At 39.0% G+C, this 19,729-nt stretch overlaps 2 protein-coding genes across 5 annotated transcripts; both read left to right on the forward strand.

The window, feature by feature from the left end:
- Positions 1-4,952: 4,952 nt before the first annotated feature.
- Positions 4,953-11,063, forward strand: ppm1ka (protein phosphatase, Mg2+/Mn2+ dependent 1Ka). Of its 2 annotated transcripts, none has more exons than XM_063901105.1 (9): positions 4,953-5,630; positions 7,634-7,776; positions 7,917-8,075; positions 8,164-8,336; positions 8,787-8,887; positions 9,033-9,198; positions 9,822-9,966; positions 10,045-10,179; positions 10,403-11,063. In XM_063901105.1, the coding sequence occupies exons 2-9, from the start codon at positions 7,669-7,671 to the stop codon at positions 10,532-10,534; spliced, it is 1,119 nt and encodes a 372-aa protein (XP_063757175.1). In that variant the 5' UTR covers positions 4,953-5,630; positions 7,634-7,668; the 3' UTR covers positions 10,535-11,063. The 2 variants fall into 2 exon arrangements, with proteins under 2 accessions (XP_063757175.1, XP_063757176.1); XM_063901106.1 differs by having other exon boundaries at positions 5,547-5,625; positions 7,632-7,776.
- Positions 11,064-11,456: 393 nt separating this feature from the next.
- On the forward strand, positions 11,457-19,698 carry LOC134876199 (arfaptin-1-like). 3 transcript variants are annotated; one of them, XM_063901122.1, is made up of 9 exons: positions 11,457-11,642; positions 13,653-13,714; positions 13,751-13,794; positions 15,656-15,737; positions 15,832-15,953; positions 16,245-16,466; positions 16,927-17,084; positions 17,166-17,340; positions 17,472-19,698. In XM_063901122.1, the coding sequence occupies exons 2-9, from the start codon at positions 13,666-13,668 to the stop codon at positions 17,625-17,627; spliced, it is 1,008 nt and encodes a 335-aa protein (XP_063757192.1). In that variant the 5' UTR covers positions 11,457-11,642; positions 13,653-13,665; the 3' UTR covers positions 17,628-19,698. The 3 variants fall into 3 exon arrangements, with proteins under 3 accessions (XP_063757192.1, XP_063757194.1, XP_063757193.1); XM_063901124.1 differs by having other exon boundaries at positions 13,653-13,708; XM_063901123.1 differs by lacking the exon at positions 11,457-11,642 and adding an exon at positions 12,554-13,373.
- Positions 19,699-19,729: the final 31 nt, after the last annotated feature.

Below are 19,729 nucleotides of genomic sequence, written 5' to 3' on the forward strand. Positions count from 1 at the left end.
TTCAGGGTCCAAACTCAGGCGGTGTAAATCCCATCATGGTGTTCGAGTACGAGAGTAACTCTGCAGCCTCCTCCTCCTCCTCCTCCTTCTCCTCCTCCTCCTCCTCCTCCTCCTCCTACTCGGTGCTCTAACAGAAACATGAATAAATAAATGAAAGGAGGAGGGAGAGGAGGAGGAGATCACACCGCCATCTTTTCTTTTCTCCTCTTAACATAGTAAATGTAAAGTTGCAACGATAACCAAAATATTAAATTAATCAAAGTGTTAATTGGCCACAAAGCAGCTGTTGTGAGTACACTAGATTATATCGGGGAAAAAGCAATAAATAAGAAATATCTCAGTATAGGGAAAGAGAAGTAATAATATAAATGATGTAAAGAGTTCTGAGTTTAAATTTAAATCTGTTTGTATAAAAAAACAGATCCGTCAACAACAATCTAAAATAGTTCACGTTTAACCCCTAAAACCTCAAAAGTGTATCAACCAGCTGACCAATCACATCGCTGGAAAGTAAACTGATAACCTGGGGTCAAAGGTCGACCGACAAACAAACATTTCCTGACCTTTAAAAAGCTCCAGCGCTCCTCAGAGCGACAGACAGATCCGAGACTTCACCAGGATGGGAGTCGGTTCAGTCTGTAAGTGTTATTACTCATTTATATCTTCACTAAAATCCTCTAAACAGCTGATCTCATGTCTAACTGTGTTTCAGTGCTGTGTGTCCTCCTCTCTTTTGTGAGCGCAAAGAGCATCTTTGAAGGATCTTCATCTCATCGTGAGTATTAGCTCCACTGACGCAGGGTTAATACATTCTTTCCCACATCATTTACCGGAAATCATTCTTTAATGCAGGATTTTTAAACAGTATTTTTTTTAAATGTTGGTTTTGCATTGCTCTAATTAGTTACAGGGAATTAACAATAACAATTTTGTCTTATTATTGGGAGATTTGCAGTTGCCTTTTTTTATTACCATCAAAGTATTTTATTTCCAACTTTTCGTATCTGTTTTATTTATTCTTATATTTTTTATTATGGGATTTATATATGTTTATATTTTATTATGGGATTTTTATATATGTTTATATTTTTCTCATTGTCTGATTTATTATTATTCATTTATTTTTATTATTTGATTTATGTGCAATTTTAAATCGATACATATTACAATTTCCAAAACCTGTAAATTAAAATAAAACATTTTGGAACTTATGGCGACCTAAAGAATATTTAGGTTTATTTTTGGAGTAAACTAATGGCTAAAAGTTTCATTTGTTTCTGAGAAAAATGTATATAGTATATGAAAATAATGTGCAGTGTATATTTCCAGCATGTTGACCATGCGGTAAATGTTTTCTTCCTGACTCCAGATGTCCAGCGCCGGGACACAAAGCCCAACAGAAATCACACAGCCGTTATCGGCACGGAGCTACAGGTGTTTCCAACGTGGTACGTCAGCGCCAGAGACACTGTGGTGATTAACTGCACAATGCACACCGACAGGAAGAAGCACGGAGACAGGGTCAACCTGCACCTGACCTGGACCAAGATGAGCCCCGGAAACAGGACATAGAAGGTTCGAGGCTTTAACGTCCAGACTTGAGGTTCCTTATGTCCCCATGACTCCAGATATCAACCCAAAACCACAACTTAAGTGATGTAATGCAACTCTAGTCATGGTTTTGTACGCCTGTCTGGACATTTACAATCAAGTTCCTCAGAATTACTCTCCCTGATTTCAGCTAACACAAAGCCTCCCAAAACAACCAGGCCTTCATCCAAACGAGTCAAACAGATGGACTCTAGGTCATCTACCCTTGGCGTAGAGTAGGTTTAAGTGACTGTTTGTTGAACCTATCCAACCCCCCCGACCTCTTATCTTACACTGGAGTCTTGTGGGGTAAACGTAACAACATAATGAAGTCTGTTTTGGGTCCCATTCTCCCTCTGACACGGTAAGCAAAGTCCAGAGTCCTTTCTTACATTCTGCATCTGCGTGGAACTCCATGCTGGGCTGGGGTGTCTGTTTTATTTAGTCTTACAGCTTTCATTCTCTTCAAACCAAGAAGGCAACAACCCAAATGCCAAACTGGAAGCTTGAACAGTCTACGGCAGTACTTTAAAACCTGGGAATGAGACCTGACTGTTGCGTGCAAACACAGATTTGGCCATTTCAAACCTAAAGTGACGGGTGTCCTCTTACAGGTTGTGGCGAGCCAGCGAGCGTCTATAGGTATCTCCTATGAGCTGAGCCCCATTACCCATGAGCACCAGGGAGTTTACACCTGTGACGATGACGGCCGCTCTCCTGATGTTTACGTAAACGACTGGCACAATTTACTCTGGGTTGAAGGTGAGCAAACACTGATTTCTAAATGAATACATTTGGGATTCTTTAATGAATTCATATGATATACATGTACCTCCCCAACAAAGAGGTTTCTCCGAAGGCATCCATGGAAGTGATGAGCCACAACAAGAGCCAGTTCTTCTTCAATGAGACGTTCACGCTGGGCTGCCAGCTGCCTGCCGACAGCGCTCAGTGGAAGATGATGAGGTTGGCCTCTTACTTGTAGTGGTACATGATTTTGAAATGACTTTACCTAAACCAAAAGCTACAAGGAGCAGGTTTTAAGAAATGCCAAGTGTACATAGTAATGCTTTCAAGACACCAAGAAGAACATTGGGCTTTGAAGATCATTTTCAAAGTGGCCTTATCTTGCAATAACTACTTCCTGTTTGGTCACATGATGCGATTGAGGTTTACCAAGGGCATTAGGATTCATCCTCGGGTAATCATGAAGGTCTCTACAAACCTTCATGTTAATCCATCCAATAGTTCAGTCTTAAGAGTTCTGGACCCTACAGTACAGCTCGGTGTGTGCATGTATCGTATGATTGTTAGCTTACAATAGCAACATGGCACATGGCTCGGTCTGAATGGGTGCGGGATGACATGTAATGTAAAGTGCTTTGAGAAGCCCTAGAGACTGGAGTCCATTCACCATTACTCTACATTGAAATTGAATAAAGCATTCTACTGGTTCCCGGTCTTGTTACTTTGGGCCTTGGGATGCATTCCTATCCAATAATTGTTAGCATTTCACTAATAGGTGTGTTCTGGATTGCAGCACACATTTGTTCCAGTGATGTTTTTGAACATTTCTACTGAAGGTTTAAGCTGAATTGCCTCCCGCTCTGTCCAGCGTCTCCAACGACGGTGGTCCTTGAGAGTCCTCCACTTCCTGTGATGGAGGGCGATGACGTGATGCTTCGCTGTTTCCATAGAGATAAGAAATCCAAGGAAATCAGCTCCAGCTTCCACACCTCCTACTTCAAGAACAGCCGCCTGATCGAGTAATATTTAACGAGGGAATTTATTTCGCAAAATATTTAGTTATTAAGAAGATCCAGTTGAAAGCGACGGGTCATTATCTCTGTGTAGGAGCTAAAATGCTAAGTTAGCCTGTGTTTCTTTATTCTCATTAGTTCTTCACCACAGACACACTGGTGAGTGACCGGAGCTGATAATTGTCACATGGGTGTGGTTAATGGTATCGTTTTGCTTGGCTATTTTGCTTTATTATTTATGAATTCCAAGAAGTATTTGTCATGTTTACAGTAGCTGCAGTGTAGATGTGGCAAGGAAAACTGAAGTCTCCGGCCCGACAAAATAGGATAAGCTAAATGATGCAGTAGATGGTGCATCACTGTTTAGTGTCCCCTGGAAACACAGCAGCCTGTTTCTGTATGCGTTTAATGTGTTTAATTTGCAGGAGGCTTTCTTCGATTAATTGGTGAAGATGCCTGTTTTTACTCTTTCTGAATTTGCAGTAACAGACTCGGTCGCGGACCGTTCGAACAGGAGGGCAACTTCACTCTGAAAGCAGTGACCAAAGCTGACGAGGGAATCTATAAATGTAAAATTCCGAAGGTGGATATTCACACGACAGCTGTGCTAAAGGTAAAGCACACACAGATATACAGTATATACAGAGGCAGCATTATTCAAACACACCTCTTATTACACAGACAGGCCTCCTTAAATCTCACATTTATTGGTTGCCTTTTTTCTGATTGTAACTATATATCATTTGATTTAGTTTATCAGCTTTATTACAGTTTTTATTGTAATGCACTTTGTTTTGAAAGCTGTTTATACAGATAAAGTTGTGGCATGTAATCACACACACACCTGATCTGTTCCCGCCAGCGCGGCCCGTCCAGAACAAGAAGAAAAGTTGATGTCGTCAAGACGAAGAGGCTCCCTGCTCTCTGATTGGTCGGATTTTTAAATCTACATTTGCGGAATTTAGTTATTTTTTCTGAAGCCTGAATCTGCTGAAAATAAGACTTGCTTTCGATCATATTTTGTTTCTTTTTTGTCTCAAACACAAACACTTTACTTCAGTGTTTACTACATTTTGAAGGCAAATAATGTGCTTTTTATTTTGTGAGGTTTAATTAAAAGCTTTTGTAATTTTGCATGTTGAGATTCTTAACAAAAACTTAAATAAATTAGAAACAGTGTTTTTACAGTAACCCTGACCGTAAAATATAAGTAATCTGTAGTGCTTCTATTTATTGATCACAGTTTTTTGTTTCGTTATGTCCTGCAGATTAGTGTTACAGTTCATTATTTGTTTAAGTTTTAAAGTTAGATGAGTAAAAAATATACAGTTTTTCTAAAAACACCAATTAAGACTTTGAGTTGTGAGGCTTTGCTGCCACCTGACGGTTAAAGCCAGCAGTGGAGGAAGTATTCAGAATGTGACTTCAGAGTAAATGCAGGTAAACAGGATTTATTTTGGTGTTGGTTCTACCTTGTTTATACAGGTATGATCTGCATCTGCATTTCCTAACTAAAACTTTGACATAAATCAGTAAAAAGTGGAAAATACCCTAAACTTGTTCTTAGCTGGGTATTAGTACTTGGGTAAATGTAGTTGCTTCCTGCACGGGTGGCCTCTAAATGCCAATATGTATTCCTGTGCGAACCAAATAACGAGTTTACACTAAACCAACGCGTATATGAAAGGCGTTATATAAATGTAAGAAATTATATTATATATTCAATTATTATTTAAAACGCTCAACGTTATTTTAAGCTAGTGTTACTGATGACATGTTTTCCTTGTGAACCGTTATTTTAAAGTCGTATTTATTTCCTTTTAACTAAACGAGGAGAAAGAGAGAGAGGTACAACCAACAATTTATTTCCATAGATTTTCGACAACATTATTATGAACCAGGTAAAGTTTTCTAAATATTTCTACACATAAAAACGTGTTTCTAATTGAAAGTATCAGCTTCGGTAAATGTGTTCATTTTATTAAGTTTTATTTATTTATATTTATTGTATTTGTATTATTATTATTATTCTCATTTAATTATTTGTTTGTTTGTTGTTAGGTAGAACTAACAATTTTTCTTATTGGATTCGCGCCCAAACGAAGCACACCGTGTTTGGCAATGCCGTCAGCACTGTTCTCGGATTCTGATTGGTCGGCTGATTGGATATAAAACGCCCTCGAGCCGAGCCCCACTCAAGCTCGTGAGGGCTGGAGGCAGAGAACACCTGTTGCCACGGAAACAGCACAGGCGGGAAAAAGTCAACAAAATAAGAAGAAGGTTAGTTTTTTAAATCCGCCATTTTTACTTTGTTAGCAGGCAATGTTTTTAAACGTAAATGTATTATTATTATTATTATTATTATTCAGAGTAGTAATAATATAAGTATTAATATAATTTATTATTTGCATTAGCATTAGATATTTATTATTATTAATGTGTTATATGTCTTTTATATTTTTTAAGTATTCACTCAGTATTTTTGGTATTGCATATTATATTATATATATTTTGTAAGATTCCCTCCATCTGGTGGTTTGTTCCTAAACATATAGGACAGCATGCATTCCTTTTGAAAACCTAAACCCTGCTCTAAATTCTAAATATATCAGAAAAAGAAAGTGGGTCGTTTGCTGTTATTGGTATGTGTGTCAGTGGGTAACCCAAACACACATGGGCACTGTTATGTTTCTATCAATGGGTCACATGTGTTTTATTTTTGCAATGCCATGTAAAGGTCATTACCCAGAGATTGCACTAAGTTAACCTTCACTGACGTCTGTTTCTTTCCTGGCTGCAGAGTTACGTGATGTGGTAGTAGTATTGATTACCGACACAGCTTTATGTACCCTAAAGACTGCGTCACACTGAAATGGAGTAATGGTGACAGCAGTGGAAAATAACATTTACAATCAGTACACGTATACTTCTTCGGTACTACTTTTTTTAATTAAATATTATGTTTTCTGCACTTTATGTAAAAAGTACAAAAATGTTCAGTTTAACAGAGTTTGCGAGGCTTTCTGGTCATTTGTGTAAGCATTTTTTGACGATGTGTGTGTCGTTGTAGTCATATTTCCATCATTTTCTTTTCCTGCTTCTGTGTGCATGTGATAACTGAACATGGTCGTCCAATATTTAGTGCTATTCCGCCCTAGGACCACTTTTACTTATGGTTCTATATTTAGTTTACTTTTCCTTAACATTTTGACACTTTGCTATTTTTACGTTTCAAAGCTTCTTCCAGCACTGTTTAGAAATGAGTGTTCATCTGTTTGCTAAATTAAAGAATAGTTTGTTTTAATTCTCTCCCTTTAGGTCAAGCCAGTCCTTCAAAATAAAAGCGTTTCTTTCTCCAGCTAAACTTCTCAAATAAGGTCAGCAGACTGAGTTTTCTTCGAGCTCGGCCCCCGTGTGTTTGCCCTGCTGTGTAATGGATATGAGGCTCAAACACAGCAGGGGGGGGGGTGCATTAGTGGGGTACACTGTAGGAAGTGCCCCCACAAAATACATCAAATTTGCTATTTTATTGAGGTTTGAAATCAAAATGTTGGGGCAAGAATCTTTCATTCTTCTTTTCCTTTGACATTCTTAAACAATGCACCTTTTATTGTATATTTTTAACATTATAAAGATATAGCACGGACGTTGACTTTAAGTGAGTGCAGGTCACTGGCTGGAGCGTAGTTAAATTTAACCTTGTTCTGCTACACCAGCTGGAGGTAAGGAAACCCAAACCTGTCATCAGTTTATTTATACACAACATCCTCACGGACCACACAATTATTACCTTTACTGTCTTTACATTACGTACATTTTCCTGATTCTTTGAATACAAGGTTTAAAAAAATTGACATCAGAATCATTTTGTCTTATTATGTCATATTTTTTATTATTCCTATTTTTATATATTTTTATTTCTTTGAAACATTTTTTCTAATGTTTTATTTTTGTTTACATTTTGTAATTTTTGCTTATAATCTTTCTATATTCTATTTTATTTTAAATATTGATTACTTCTGTACCTGTGTATATTTCAATACTTGTATTGAAGAGGCCCTTTTATGCTCTTTCTTCTCTCATCACTATGGAACAACCACGCTCCTATTGGCTAGCGCTCAAACACATTGTACGTGATAGGCTTGGGGGGGGACATCTCTAAGCGGTTGACCAATCACAACAGGGGCCAGCTAACCAATCAGAGCAGACTGGGCTATGGTTTCAGACAGAGGGTGAAAAGAGGAGAGAATTGTCTGACTTTATATATGTTATTGTAAATTCAGAGCCCCGCCGCTGGCCAGGTGTTTCCTCCTCAGAAATGTCGTCTCCAGTTCTTCTCAACCTGCTGAGGTGTTCTCGCTCCTCCGTCACAAAATCCCTCCTGACCGGACGCTCCGCCCAACACACCTGCACAGCTCCCGGACAGGTGAGGCTTCACCATGCAGATTTTTAAGGAGTAACAGATTCTGAGTCCCTGCTTCACTAAATCAATCATCCCATTTATCTTCGCCTGATCTTAATTGAAAAGCTAATTAGTGGTCACTCCTCTGATTGGTCGTCCTGCAGGTGGGTGGGGCCGGGAACAAAGGTGTTGGAGTGCGGTTTGTTAGTGGCGCCGTCAGCGTCCGACCCGTCACATGGGACTCGTTCGGGATCTGGGACGATCGGATAGAAGAACCGGTTCTGCTGCCGTCCAGCATCAGATACGGAAAACCCAACCCACAGGTACCCGGTGAACGGATGAGTAACACATGGACTAAATCAGGCGTATAATACTGCTGTATGACCGGATGAATCCCCCTCCCCCCCACAGGTGAGTTTGTCCCGGGTCGGTGCCGCCTCAGTTCTGGGTCTCAGGAACCAAAACGAGGACCGTCTCCGGGTTGCCCGTATCCATGACGACCTGCAGTTCTACGCCGTGTTCGACGGGCACGGCGGGCCGCACGCCGCCCAGTACTGCTACACATTCATGGAGAAACACATCAGGTCATATTTTATATATTATTTTATGTGTTTTATATTTAGAAAATGATTTGATTTTCTTTTCAAAATTTCGACTTTTTTCTAAATGTCAACTTTTTAAAAATTCTGATATTTTTTGGCAAATAATCTTAGTCCTAAAATTTCTGCCTTTTTTTCGAATTTCGACTTTTAAAAATGTCCACTATTTTTTCATTATTAACTCCTTCTTCATGGGGCCCTAATCATCTTCTTTTAAAAATTCACACTTTTTGTCTCATCATTTCCTTTTCCTTTGATCTCCTTTTCAAACTTCAGGTTTTTTTATCTCCCTTTTTTTCAAATTTCTGACATTTTTCCTAAATGTCGACTTTTACAAATGTCCGATTATTTTTTCATAATTCTAACTTCTTTTTCAAAATGTTCACTTTTCAGATAAAGATGATTTATTTAGAATTTGTATTTTTTGTTCTGCAGAGACGCTCTGGAGGAGGAGGACGACTTGGAGAAAGTATTAAAGAAAGCTTTTCTCGACGTCGATAAGGCTCTACACACACATCTCAGCTACTTCAACAACCGTGAGACACACACACACACACACACACACACACACACACACACACACACACACACACACACACACACACACACACATCTTAAGATACTGTTTTAACTCTTTTCGAACTTCTTACTGAAAACTACATCCCCCATCATGCACCTCAGGCTCCTTCCTGAATGCCGGCACCACGGCGACGGTTGCTATGCTGCGCGGCGGAGTGGAGCTGGTGGTCGGCAGTGTCGGAGACAGCAGGGCGATTCTGAGCCGAGGGGGGGGGGCTCTGAAACTGAGCCGAGACCACACCCCCGACCAGAAGGACGAGAGGAAAAGGTACACACTGAGGAAACATATTTTTTACTAAATATTTTACTCATTTGTTTTTATTTTTTCTGATTTTTTCAGAATTTGTTGGACTATATATTATTATCTGTATGCCTGAATTTTCCCACTTATTTCACACATTTATTTTGTATGTATTTCAGACATTCATCTGAACCACTATTTTGTCTACAGGATATTTTATACACATTTTTAATGAGTAATGGATATACTGTATGTGTGTGTGTGTGTGTGTGTGTGTGTGTGTGTGTGTGTGTGTGTGTGTGTGTGTGTGTGTGTGTGTGTGTGTGTGTGTGTGTGTGTGTGTGTCTCTTTTTATAGCGATATTGGACAGCTATTAGCCCCCCTGCCTCCAGCTGAGCTCCTCTTTTATATTCTCCTGACCACTTGTAAACAGACCACTCTGATCAATTTCTTTTTGGCGTACTTTGGTTTAATCACAGTCTACTTCATCTCTGTCTCTATCTTATTATCTTATTCCTTTTTCTTATCTTTTTTTACTTCCTTGTTGCTTGCCCTCCATTCAGCTCTCTTCTTTCTCAATCTGCCTCATGTGTGTGTGTGTGTGTGTGTGTGTGTGTGTGTGTGTGTGTGTGTGTGTGTGTGTGTGTCAGGGTCAAGAGGTCAGGTGGCTTTGTGACGTGGAACAGCGCCGGCGTGGCTCACGTTAACGGACGCCTCGCCATGACGCGCAGCATCGGGGACTTCCACCTGAAAACCAGCGGCGTCATCGCAGAGCCGGAGACACGCCGAGTCACCGTCAGTCCCAACAAATATCAACAACCTTAACTTCTATTGAAAGGGTTCATTTTAAACTTTATACTCGTGCGTCTGCAGCTGCGGCACGACACCGACTCGTTCCTCGCTCTGACCACCGACGGCATCAACTTCCTGCTGAGCGACCAGGAGATCTGTGATGTCATCAACAAGTACCAGGACCCCACCGAGGCCGCAGAGGCCATCTCTCAACAGGTACAGGGTCCCATCCAGAATGCAGCAAATTAAGATCTAATGTGGTGGGAAACAGACCTCCTGGAGGGGCTTGTTTCTCTGATAATATTCAGCAGGAATTATCTGGCTCTAAGTCTAAACTCATCAGTTTCTTTTATGTAGTTTGGCGAAAAACAGACAAACTCAAGGGGCTCTGAGCTGAGTCACGACTAAGGTGGGCTCAATTCTTTGTGTGTGTTTCCAGGCGTTGCAGTACGGCTCGGAGGATAACTCCACCATCATCGTGGTTCCTCTCGCAGCCTGGGGGAAACACCAGAGCTCGCCCATCGTCTACAGTATGAGCAGAAGCTTTGCCTCCAGCGGACGATGGGCGTAACACTGGAAAACATCACACCTTTTTTAAACCCTTAAATTCATATATGGTATTACCTCCATCATTAACAGTGTATATAGAGTGTATATTAACACATTGTACATACAAAGAATGGCAAGATGTGAAAACTAACCACAAATTTAGGACTTTATTATCTTAAAGAATATTCAAGTTTGCATGATTTTAGTTTTTTGTTTAATCATAAATGTACCATAAAATTCAGACTTTTTTTGGGACTTATTTTGGAATAATACTCCTTTCTTCCAGCTGCAAAAATAAATATATTTTAATTTAAAAAAGGCCGTCTTTGCACTATCCTTCAAACTAAAGGCCTTTGATGGCAAACATGTCCAGATTTCCACAAAAAAATCCATGTCATAGAGAAAATATAAACATCATTTGGTGTATTTTAACGATGTTCTGTAACTATAACTGTACCGTCTCCTTGTGAGGAGATGCTGAAACCTCTAACAGCTCCAGACCCCTATGGAGAGGGTCTGTGTGCAGGGAGAATAAAGGTTATTATTTAAAACGTCTTTGTTTTTCTGATTTCGGCAGAAATGTATGCAGATTATTTTGTCTTTTACTAAAGTGCATTAATCAAAGCAAGAAATAAAGAATCAAATATGGGCAAAACATTAAAATATAAGATAAATAACATACAAGAAAGAGTGGAAAGTAGGTGCGTTGCATTCTTATTTTCGACAACTTAAGGGATTTACAAACGAAATAAAAACATGATATAATTCACAAAACTTTCACTTTATCATATTGATATTTGTCTTTATGGAATGTAACAATAATGTCAAATAAAATACTTTTCATTGTTGGCTTTTTCCTGTGTGAAAAGGGCATATTCCCGCCCCTCCGGTTTGCACAGGGACAACACATCAAGCGCTCTCCTCTCCGTCAGATACAACGTAAGAAACGTAAGAAGCGTAAGAAACACTTCCGGGTGTCTTTGACTCTTCCTTCAATTTGGAGCTTTTTTAAAGCGGTTATAAGTTTGGTTTGTTTTGTTGAATAAACATGAAAAGTTAACAGAAAGACGAAGGAAGAAGAAACACAGACCGTCAAAAGAAGGCGGAATTTTGTTTTTAAAGACCTGAAGGTAAAAGAAACCGTTAAAATGTTAGTTTTGATCCGTTTTAACCTCATTAAATACTGTCATTTTTAGCGTAAAGAGGCTGTAAGTGGTGATTAAATCAGTTACATCACTTTGTTATGTGTGGAAATAGTTATTATAGCACCAGAGTTCACCTGCTTAAAAGGGAACAACATGTCTTCAGTTTAGTTTAAAAACAACAAACTGAGCTTTTTTACATTAAACATGCTAGTTTTTGAGCATAATCCAAGTCAGCTAATGTAATTCATGGTTATTTTAAATAATGTAGTTGTATTTAAATACTTAAAGTACAATCGAGTACTTTAAGTATGAGAGAGTGTATTTTTCTTCATCATACTTCAATTCCTCTACATGTCAGAGAATATATTGCACTGTTTTTGACTTAATATCTGACAGAATGAGTTGAATATATTAAGAGCTAAGATGTATAATACTTCACAATATGGCTCATTAATGCAATAATGGTTAATTAACTAATATAATGAAAAGTAATGCAAACTATTTTTCACATTTTCTATGTTTTATTACTCTATTTATTTTTATTACACCTCTTTTTTCACATTTATTTGTAGTTATTTCTTCCATGATTTAAAAAAATATTTTCTATTTTTATTATTATTTATTTCACTTTAGGGGTAAAAAAAAAATCTGACATTTTATAAAAAATGTTTTAAATGAATTATTAATTGATAATAATTGTTAGATGCAAAATCCAATGTAAAGTAAAGCTGATGATAGTGAGCTAACTGTGACCCACTGCTTCTATTGTGCGTTACGTGCATAGAATAAAACCTGTTCTGTGCGGAAGGTAAATATATCTTCCTCATAAAAAGCAGAAGTAAAGATAACCACATTTTAATATTCATTTAAATTTGTATACTCTTGTACAGAAAAAAATCATCACGCTGAAATTAAACCAAACTGTATCTCTTATATTTATCACCTGCCAGGTATCTCTGTTTGAGGTCAAAGCTCGCCTCATACTGTTACTCATCAAAACACCTGAGATGGGCTTTTGTACTTTGCACCTACTTTAGATTAAGGTGCATTACTGTATTACTGAAGACGGGAAACAGGTAAAGGTGTATCTTACCATTGAATTAACCTCTATATAAAAGTCTGTAGGTATTATTTTGTTTTTTCTTAACCTTCCTGTTCTCCTCGGGTTCAATTTGCCCCATTTCCAAATGTTTTTATGTCAGGTTAAAGGCTTGTTCTACGATAGTGGCAGAAATATAACATGCTCTTATACTAACCTTTTCTCAAGAATAGAATTATGATCACTACCACACTTTTTTAATTCAGAAAATACGTTTTATTTTAAATTAAGTTTATTAACCAAACATTTAAAAAAAGAAGAGTAAAACTTGAAATAAGTCAGAATATGGTTTGCTTAAAATGTGAAACACGGGTTTGGGTGATTATTTGTTATAGTTTACTATGTTGGACAAACGTTGCTCAGTTGATAGGAAGACAGCACAAGGGTTAAAGAGGCCCCATCGTGCTTTCCTGTAGTGTGTTCTATAGGTTTGTGTGCATGTAAATGGTCTGCAAAGGATCAAATCCCTGAGTTCCCTCCAGAGGGGGTTTCTCTCCCCCTGCAGTTTATAGACAGGTGTGTTACTGCCTCCTCACCACCAGAGAGCGCTGTTCACCCACTGACAGATTATTCTGCACTGAGGAGAAATTGAGGAAACGGGATGAATAGAAGAAATTGTAAATAAAAACAAATCTTAAATGCAAAATATTTAGTGGAAAATAACAAAGAGTAAAGATAACTTTTAGAGTTAATTAAATAAATAATCTTTCAAATAAATTCAATTGTATTGCTTTTAAATAACAAAAACAAAGTCAGTAGTTCATTAAAAGAAAGACTGATATTTTTTGTGTGTGTTTAATAAACTCTCAAGTTTCTGAGTCGCTATTTCTGTCAGGATTTCTGAAAATAAAGTTATAATTAAACTTTATTTATGATTTTTTTTGTTCGGTCTGCAGGAGTGAGAAGAAGATGATGGAGGAGATGGAGCAGAGAGGAGGAGCAGCACAGGAGGAGGAGGAGGAGGAGGAGGAGGAGGAGGAGGAGGAGGAGGAGAAGGAGAAGGAGAAGGAGGAGGAGGAGGAGGACACTCATCCCAGGGTGATATATCAATTACATTACATTAATCTGACCCTTTTCGCACAAAGCGACTTACAATAAGTGCAATAAACCATCAAGGATAAAATGCAAAAATATGAATGAACTAAAACTCAAACAGATAATTATCAAAAACGATTTATTATAAAGAATCGTTTAAATTAAAAGTATTTTGTATTGCAATTTAAAAATATGAAATGCTTTTCCTGTTTTATGCAATAATTAATGTATTAATCCAATTCATATTGAAATGATAATGCATCAATAATAACAATTTAATTAATGTTTGACTATTTAAAAAATCTAATCATACATTTAAGATGTATGTAAAAATAATCCTTAGTTACAGCGTGTAAGAGCTGGAACTGTGTAAATGCTTTTAAACTAGAGGTAAGTTAACACTGATTTATCCGGGGTGTAGCACTGACTGATGTGTGTGTAATCAGCTGATCACACACACATCAAACGGGTGTGTGTGTGATGTGTGGGTTATTGACAGATCCTCCTCACACAGCAGAATGAAAGGAAAGGAACAGCGTTCATAATGTTATCAGAGAGGACGATAAGAGGCCATTGTTGAAACAGGAAGTGACTCACCTGCGTGCGGAGAGGCAATAAAGAGTCGATTTCATGTTAATTAATTAAAGGGTTTTATGACAGAGTCATGACGTATGACTTCACGTGGGTTACTGCTGGATGGAGCAAAGTTAAATCCACAGTTTTATTTAATCAGTCTGAGTTTTTTGCTAGAAATTAAGGTGGTTGAAAAGTAGTGTCATGGTGCGTTCATATGCAGTCATGGAAAATGTGGGAATGTGGGCAAAAAAACCCAAAACAAATCAGTGTTTTTAAAGCGGCTACTTCCTCTCACGCTGACCTTCAGAAAGAGAGGGGTGTGTGTGTGTGTGTGTGTGTGTGTTTGACTTGTTTTACGTCACTGCATGCCTTCCTGTCTCTCCGATGTGACACAACAACTGTGAGGCAAATTCCTGTGACTCCATGAGCCACAAGTGTGTGTGTGTGTGTGTGGTGTGTGTGTGTGTGTGTGTGTGTGTGTGGTGTGTGGTGTGTGGTGTGTGGTGTGTGTGTGTGTGTGTGTGTGTCGTGCTGTTACCTCTCATCTGTGTCAGGTGAGCACTGCCCAGCGACCAATCACAGCAGGGGAGCCATCATCTCCACGGCAACCTCACAACCTTTTGATCTGGCTTCCGATTGGCCGCCCGCTAATCTCCCGGTTCCCACGGCGAACCTCAGGTTGCCACGGCAGTTTGATTTCTGACCTCTGACCCCTCGTTCTAGGAGCTGATGCTGCTTTCACTGCAGTGGGGAATTGAAAATATGCAGCTAGAAAGTTTATTTTTCCACTTTTTAAATTTCGTGCTGAAGGGCTTCTGTGTAGTGGCAAAGAGGAAGGGGAGAGTGGGATTTGAACTTGCTCGCTGTCAAAACTGCTTTTTACCTTGAAACCTTGAAACCTTTGACTCGGCTACTTGAAGTAAACAAGTTAAGCTCCTTTTTATAAAGAGATCAGCGCTAGTGTGGAGCTCAGGTACACAGCCCAGTCTGCTCTGATTGGTTAGCTGGCCGGCTCTGTTGTGATTGGTCAACCGTGTAGAGATGTCCCGCCCCTCAGCCTATCACGTACAATGTGTTGGAGTGCTAGCCAATAGGAGCACAAATGTTACATAGTGATCTCACTTGGTCCTCTTTTGGCACATTTTAAAAACTTTTTTTATGTCAAATTAAATGTATGGTTCAATATTTATGTTCTATTTTTTCAGAATGTGCAACAACAAAAAAAGACCTATTGTCATTCACTACTTGAGTTTTTCACCAAACTGACTTCCTTTTTTATTTCCTACAGGACGCTAACAGTAACTGCAACCACGGCGACAACGATGTCACTTCCTCTCCAGCTGAGACCCCGTCAACGTTGAGCTTTGAAGGTAATCTCACCGCAGAGCAAAGAAAACCTTTACTTTATTTACGTTGTTTTGTCGTCTGTGAATCCATGTTAACCATTGAACCCGATCCCCGCAGGGACCCCGACCCCTGCAGGGACCCCTCAGAAAAACGAACCCGTGGTCATTCAAGGAAACAACAAGAACCCGGCCAGTGAGAAGCTGGAGAGAGTCCGCAAGTGGAGCATCACCAGATACAAGGTGAGAGGAATATTTAAAACACTAAAATTATACATTTTTCAAATTCAAATCCTCTACATGCAGTACCACGCTATGCCTGAATGGCGACTGATGGGGCGGTGGGGGCGCTGTTTTACCAAAACAAATATATGGCTATTTCCTTACTGTAGATGTGCAGAAAATAAGTTTTAATTTCTTTTAATTTTATAATATTTGAAGATGACTCTGTCCACGATGTAATTGCCAAGTTTGCACCACCATTTATAGATAAATATTTAAATAAATATGAACACTAGCTCTGTCTCTCTGCAGTGTACGCGGCAGGCTCTGTCGGAGAAGCTGGGCCGTGGCTCCCGGACCGTGGACCTGGATCTGGAGCCTCGGCTGGAGCTGCTGAAGGACGACCGGCAGCGCTACGATCACATGACCAAGCTCGCCCAGATACTGGCCAATCAGCTCGCTCAGTTCACCGTCACCCAGAAGACACTGGGGGACGCCTTCGCCGACCTCAGCCTCAAAACACCAACGCTGCATGTGAGTCTAACTGAGTGTTATTTTTCAGACGTTACATTTTTATTTAATAAAATAAAATAAAAATAAAAACAGACATAAGAGTTTTAAGAAATAAGTTTGTTTTTACGGATAGTTGAATAGAATAAAATAGAATTTAAAATATTTATATAAAAATAGGCAATTAGAGTAAAAATGTGCAGTATCTTTTTTTTATCAAATAGAAATGTGTATAAAAAGTAAGAATGTAATGTTAAAATGTACTACAATAAATATGTATATTACAATATATAAAGTAGTGTGTAAAGATCTAGAAGTGATAAAACCAGATTATTGCTTGAAATGCTTTTATTTTGAAAGGGCTTTGAAAGCTTGCAGCATCATAAGGAGTTATTTGCAGCTTCTTTTATAAAGTGTGTTAAAGGTGAATAAACAGGGATATGAAGGTCAGGAATGAGGCGGCCGTGTTGAAACGTCTCCTCAGGTGGAGTTCGGTCTGAACGCAGAGGCTCAGAGGTTTCTGTCGAAGAGCAACGAGACGCTGTCGACGGCCGTGAACGTCTTCACCTCCGACATGAACACGCTGGTGAACAAAACCATCGAGGACACCATGATCAACGCCAAGCAGTACGAGGCCGCCAGGTTGGGATACACACTTCCTGTGTCCTGTCAGCATGTACACACACTGTAATTGTAGATGTTAAACTTCCTTCTGTTCTCCAGGATCCAGTACGATGCGTACCGCGTGGACCTGGAGGAGCTGAACCTGGGGCCCCGGGACCTCGTAACGCTGCCCAAACTGGAGCAGGCCCAGAGAGACTTCCAGAACCAGAGGGAACAATACCAGAGGATCAGAGAGGACCTGTCCGTCAAAGTCAAGCTGCTACAGGAGAACAAGGTAAGGCTATCTCCAAGCCTTCTCTTATTAAATATGGAGTAATAATAAGTAATGAAACAGCTGAGTGAGGAGGCGGGGTTGATTTAAATAATACTAAAAATACTTCTAAATGTCCTTTATTATCCCTGCAGGTGAAGGTCCTCCATCAGCAGCTGTTCCTGCTGCACAGCGCCGTCGCCGCTCACAGTTTATCGTGTCAGAGTTTCCTGCAGAAAAACGCCCAGCAGGTCAGTGAACGCCTCAGTAACCCGGCCACCGACGCGCCGTCCTGGCTGGAGGAGAGCTGACCACACAAAGCAGCCTCGAGTTTGGATGTTTTGGGATTAATGGACTGAAAACGCTCGGATGATGTGAATTTGTCAGCTTGGGATTTATTTATACAGGAATTATAGGTTGGGGTTGGATTTCCAGTCTCTGATAAACGCTACATAAATAGGGAGTTAAATTAAATATTTTGGATGTCTTGTAATTTTTCACATCTGAATTTCATTACCATTGTATTGTTACAGGACAGACAGCACAAAATAAATACTGCTACAGATAAAATAAAATAATAATCAGCAAATCAGAGGTTTAGAAAATCAAAGGCTTCAATTAAAATATATATAAAATAGAGTTAAAAACTCAAGGGTTATTATTTATACACTAATGAAATTCAGTAAAATATATAAAAAATGAAACCAAAAATGTTTATGAAAAAGGACATAAAATAATGAACCAATAAGAAAGCTTCCATTTGGTCAGCATCATTATATCCATCCATTTTTACCCAAACTTCCCCAAAAGCGTTGTGTTTAGTCTTTCCACTGAATACACTTCATTTCAAAGTTATCGTCTTCAAATCAATTCCTTGTAATTATTTGCTTTATTACTACAAGGAATACGAGAGATGTCTCTAATTGCCCAATTACTGGGCTAATAATTGGGTTCTTCTTTAGAGAAATGCTCGAAGTACTTGTCAGTTCTCTGATAGACACTGACCCGAAGCCTCTAACGGGACCGGATGTCTGTGGTTTGAAGAATTGTTTCTGTACTTTATATATTTTTCCACAGACTTCAGTATTTCTGAACCCCTGGTTTCCCTGCCTCTGTCTCTGTGTTGGGGAGTAAATCTATAATCCTGAGAGGCACTAAGCCTTCCTTTGAACTTCACAAATCCTCCGCAGTCAGAAACTCTCAGCCTCTGAAACTGCTGGAAAACAGCTTCTCTGTTTCCACAACGATCCGCTGCTTCCTGTGGATCAAATGCAGCTCATTAAGGCCGGAAGTTATTGGTTAAAAGCTCCAAATCTGGTTCCTCTGAGAGTCCGTGTTTTTGTTCTGGACCAAAGATTATTTGTAATGTAGAAGAAGCAAATCTACAAATCCACCCGCCACAGAGACAGGTGCAGGAATAAGTCCTTCAATCATGAAATGAGTCAGCATTCTGAGTCCTGGAAAGAGACATCGCAATGAGTCCTAATACCCTGAAGTGACCTTAAAACCCCATCTTTTTCTTCTTCTTGGTAAACTATGTAAAGGTGGATACACCACCAAGGGAACTTGAAACCAAAGCAAACCAAAAAGTGTAGGGTTACTCAACACGCGCTAAAAAAACACGCACAGACCAATACCTACTTTCATCAAACATTTAATCAGAAACCAAAGTGTTTAAAACATCGTCTGATATAACAACGTAATATAACTATTCTTTATGCTTGTATGTTAAGTTTAAACCTCAACCGTGGAACCTTTTCGTTGTTTTTTGTTTGCCTGTCCAGACACACAAACTGAATTGAGACAAAACACCTTTGATTTATGTTGAATTTGAAGGCGATGTTGTATTTATTTGCATCGTAATATAGCTCGTCATTATTTTGTATATTTCCTGCACTCTTTGCACAATATCCAAAGCATAATCTGCCTTAAATATCTCCTGTGAATTCTCTCTTTGTATGATAAATGTTTTTTTGTGTGTGTGTCAGCAACAATAGCCTTGCAATATCTTTGCCTTAAAATGTTTTTTGTACAACACCAATGACTTTGTTTTCTGTGGATCTCTCTCACTTTATTTAAATAGCAAGTTAAAAGCTAATTCCAGATACCTGTAGAGGAGAAGTTTGGGGTTTTCCAGCGAGGGGAAAGGATATTTTGGGGTTTTCCAGCATCGTTGTCCCCTGACTTTCCTCTCGCACACTGATCATCACAATCATTTAAAGACATCCTCTCAAAACGTATCAAACAAAATAAAGGGTTAAAAGGGGATTTTAAAAAAAGGACCAAAATGTAAACAAATGAATTGGTTTTTTTCTTATTGGAAATGTTTGTTTGTAACTGCCAAATAAATGTATTTAAAGCAGACAGTGCCTCACAAAAGTATTAGAGCGTCAGTTTTCTCATTGTGTTTTGG

Source organism: Eleginops maclovinus, chromosome 14, assembly GCF_036324505.1.
Source record: "Eleginops maclovinus isolate JMC-PN-2008 ecotype Puerto Natales chromosome 14, JC_Emac_rtc_rv5, whole genome shotgun sequence".
NCBI lineage: Eukaryota > Metazoa > Chordata > Actinopteri > Perciformes > Eleginopidae > Eleginops > Eleginops maclovinus.

Bases quoted from the DNA above. Each gene is read 5' to 3' on its own strand.
- ppm1ka (XM_063901105.1), top strand. From the start codon at position 7,669: ATGTCGTCTCCAGTTCTTCTCAACCTGCTGAGGTGTTCTCGCTCCTCC. The intron at 8,076-8,163 runs GTACCCGGTGAA...TCCCCCCCACAG, and splicing joins ACGGAAAACCCAACCCACAG to GTGAGTTTGTCCCGGGTCGG. The intron at 8,888-9,032 runs GTGAGACACACA...CATGCACCTCAG, and splicing joins TCTCAGCTACTTCAACAACC to GCTCCTTCCTGAATGCCGGC.
- LOC134876199 (XM_063901122.1), top strand. From the start codon at position 13,666: ATGATGGAGGAGATGGAGCAGAGAGGAGGAGCAGCACAGGAGGAGGAG. The intron at 15,738-15,831 runs GTAATCTCACCG...CGATCCCCGCAG, and splicing joins GTCAACGTTGAGCTTTGAAG to GGACCCCGACCCCTGCAGGG. The intron at 15,954-16,244 runs GTGAGAGGAATA...GTCTCTCTGCAG, and splicing joins GGAGCATCACCAGATACAAG to TGTACGCGGCAGGCTCTGTC.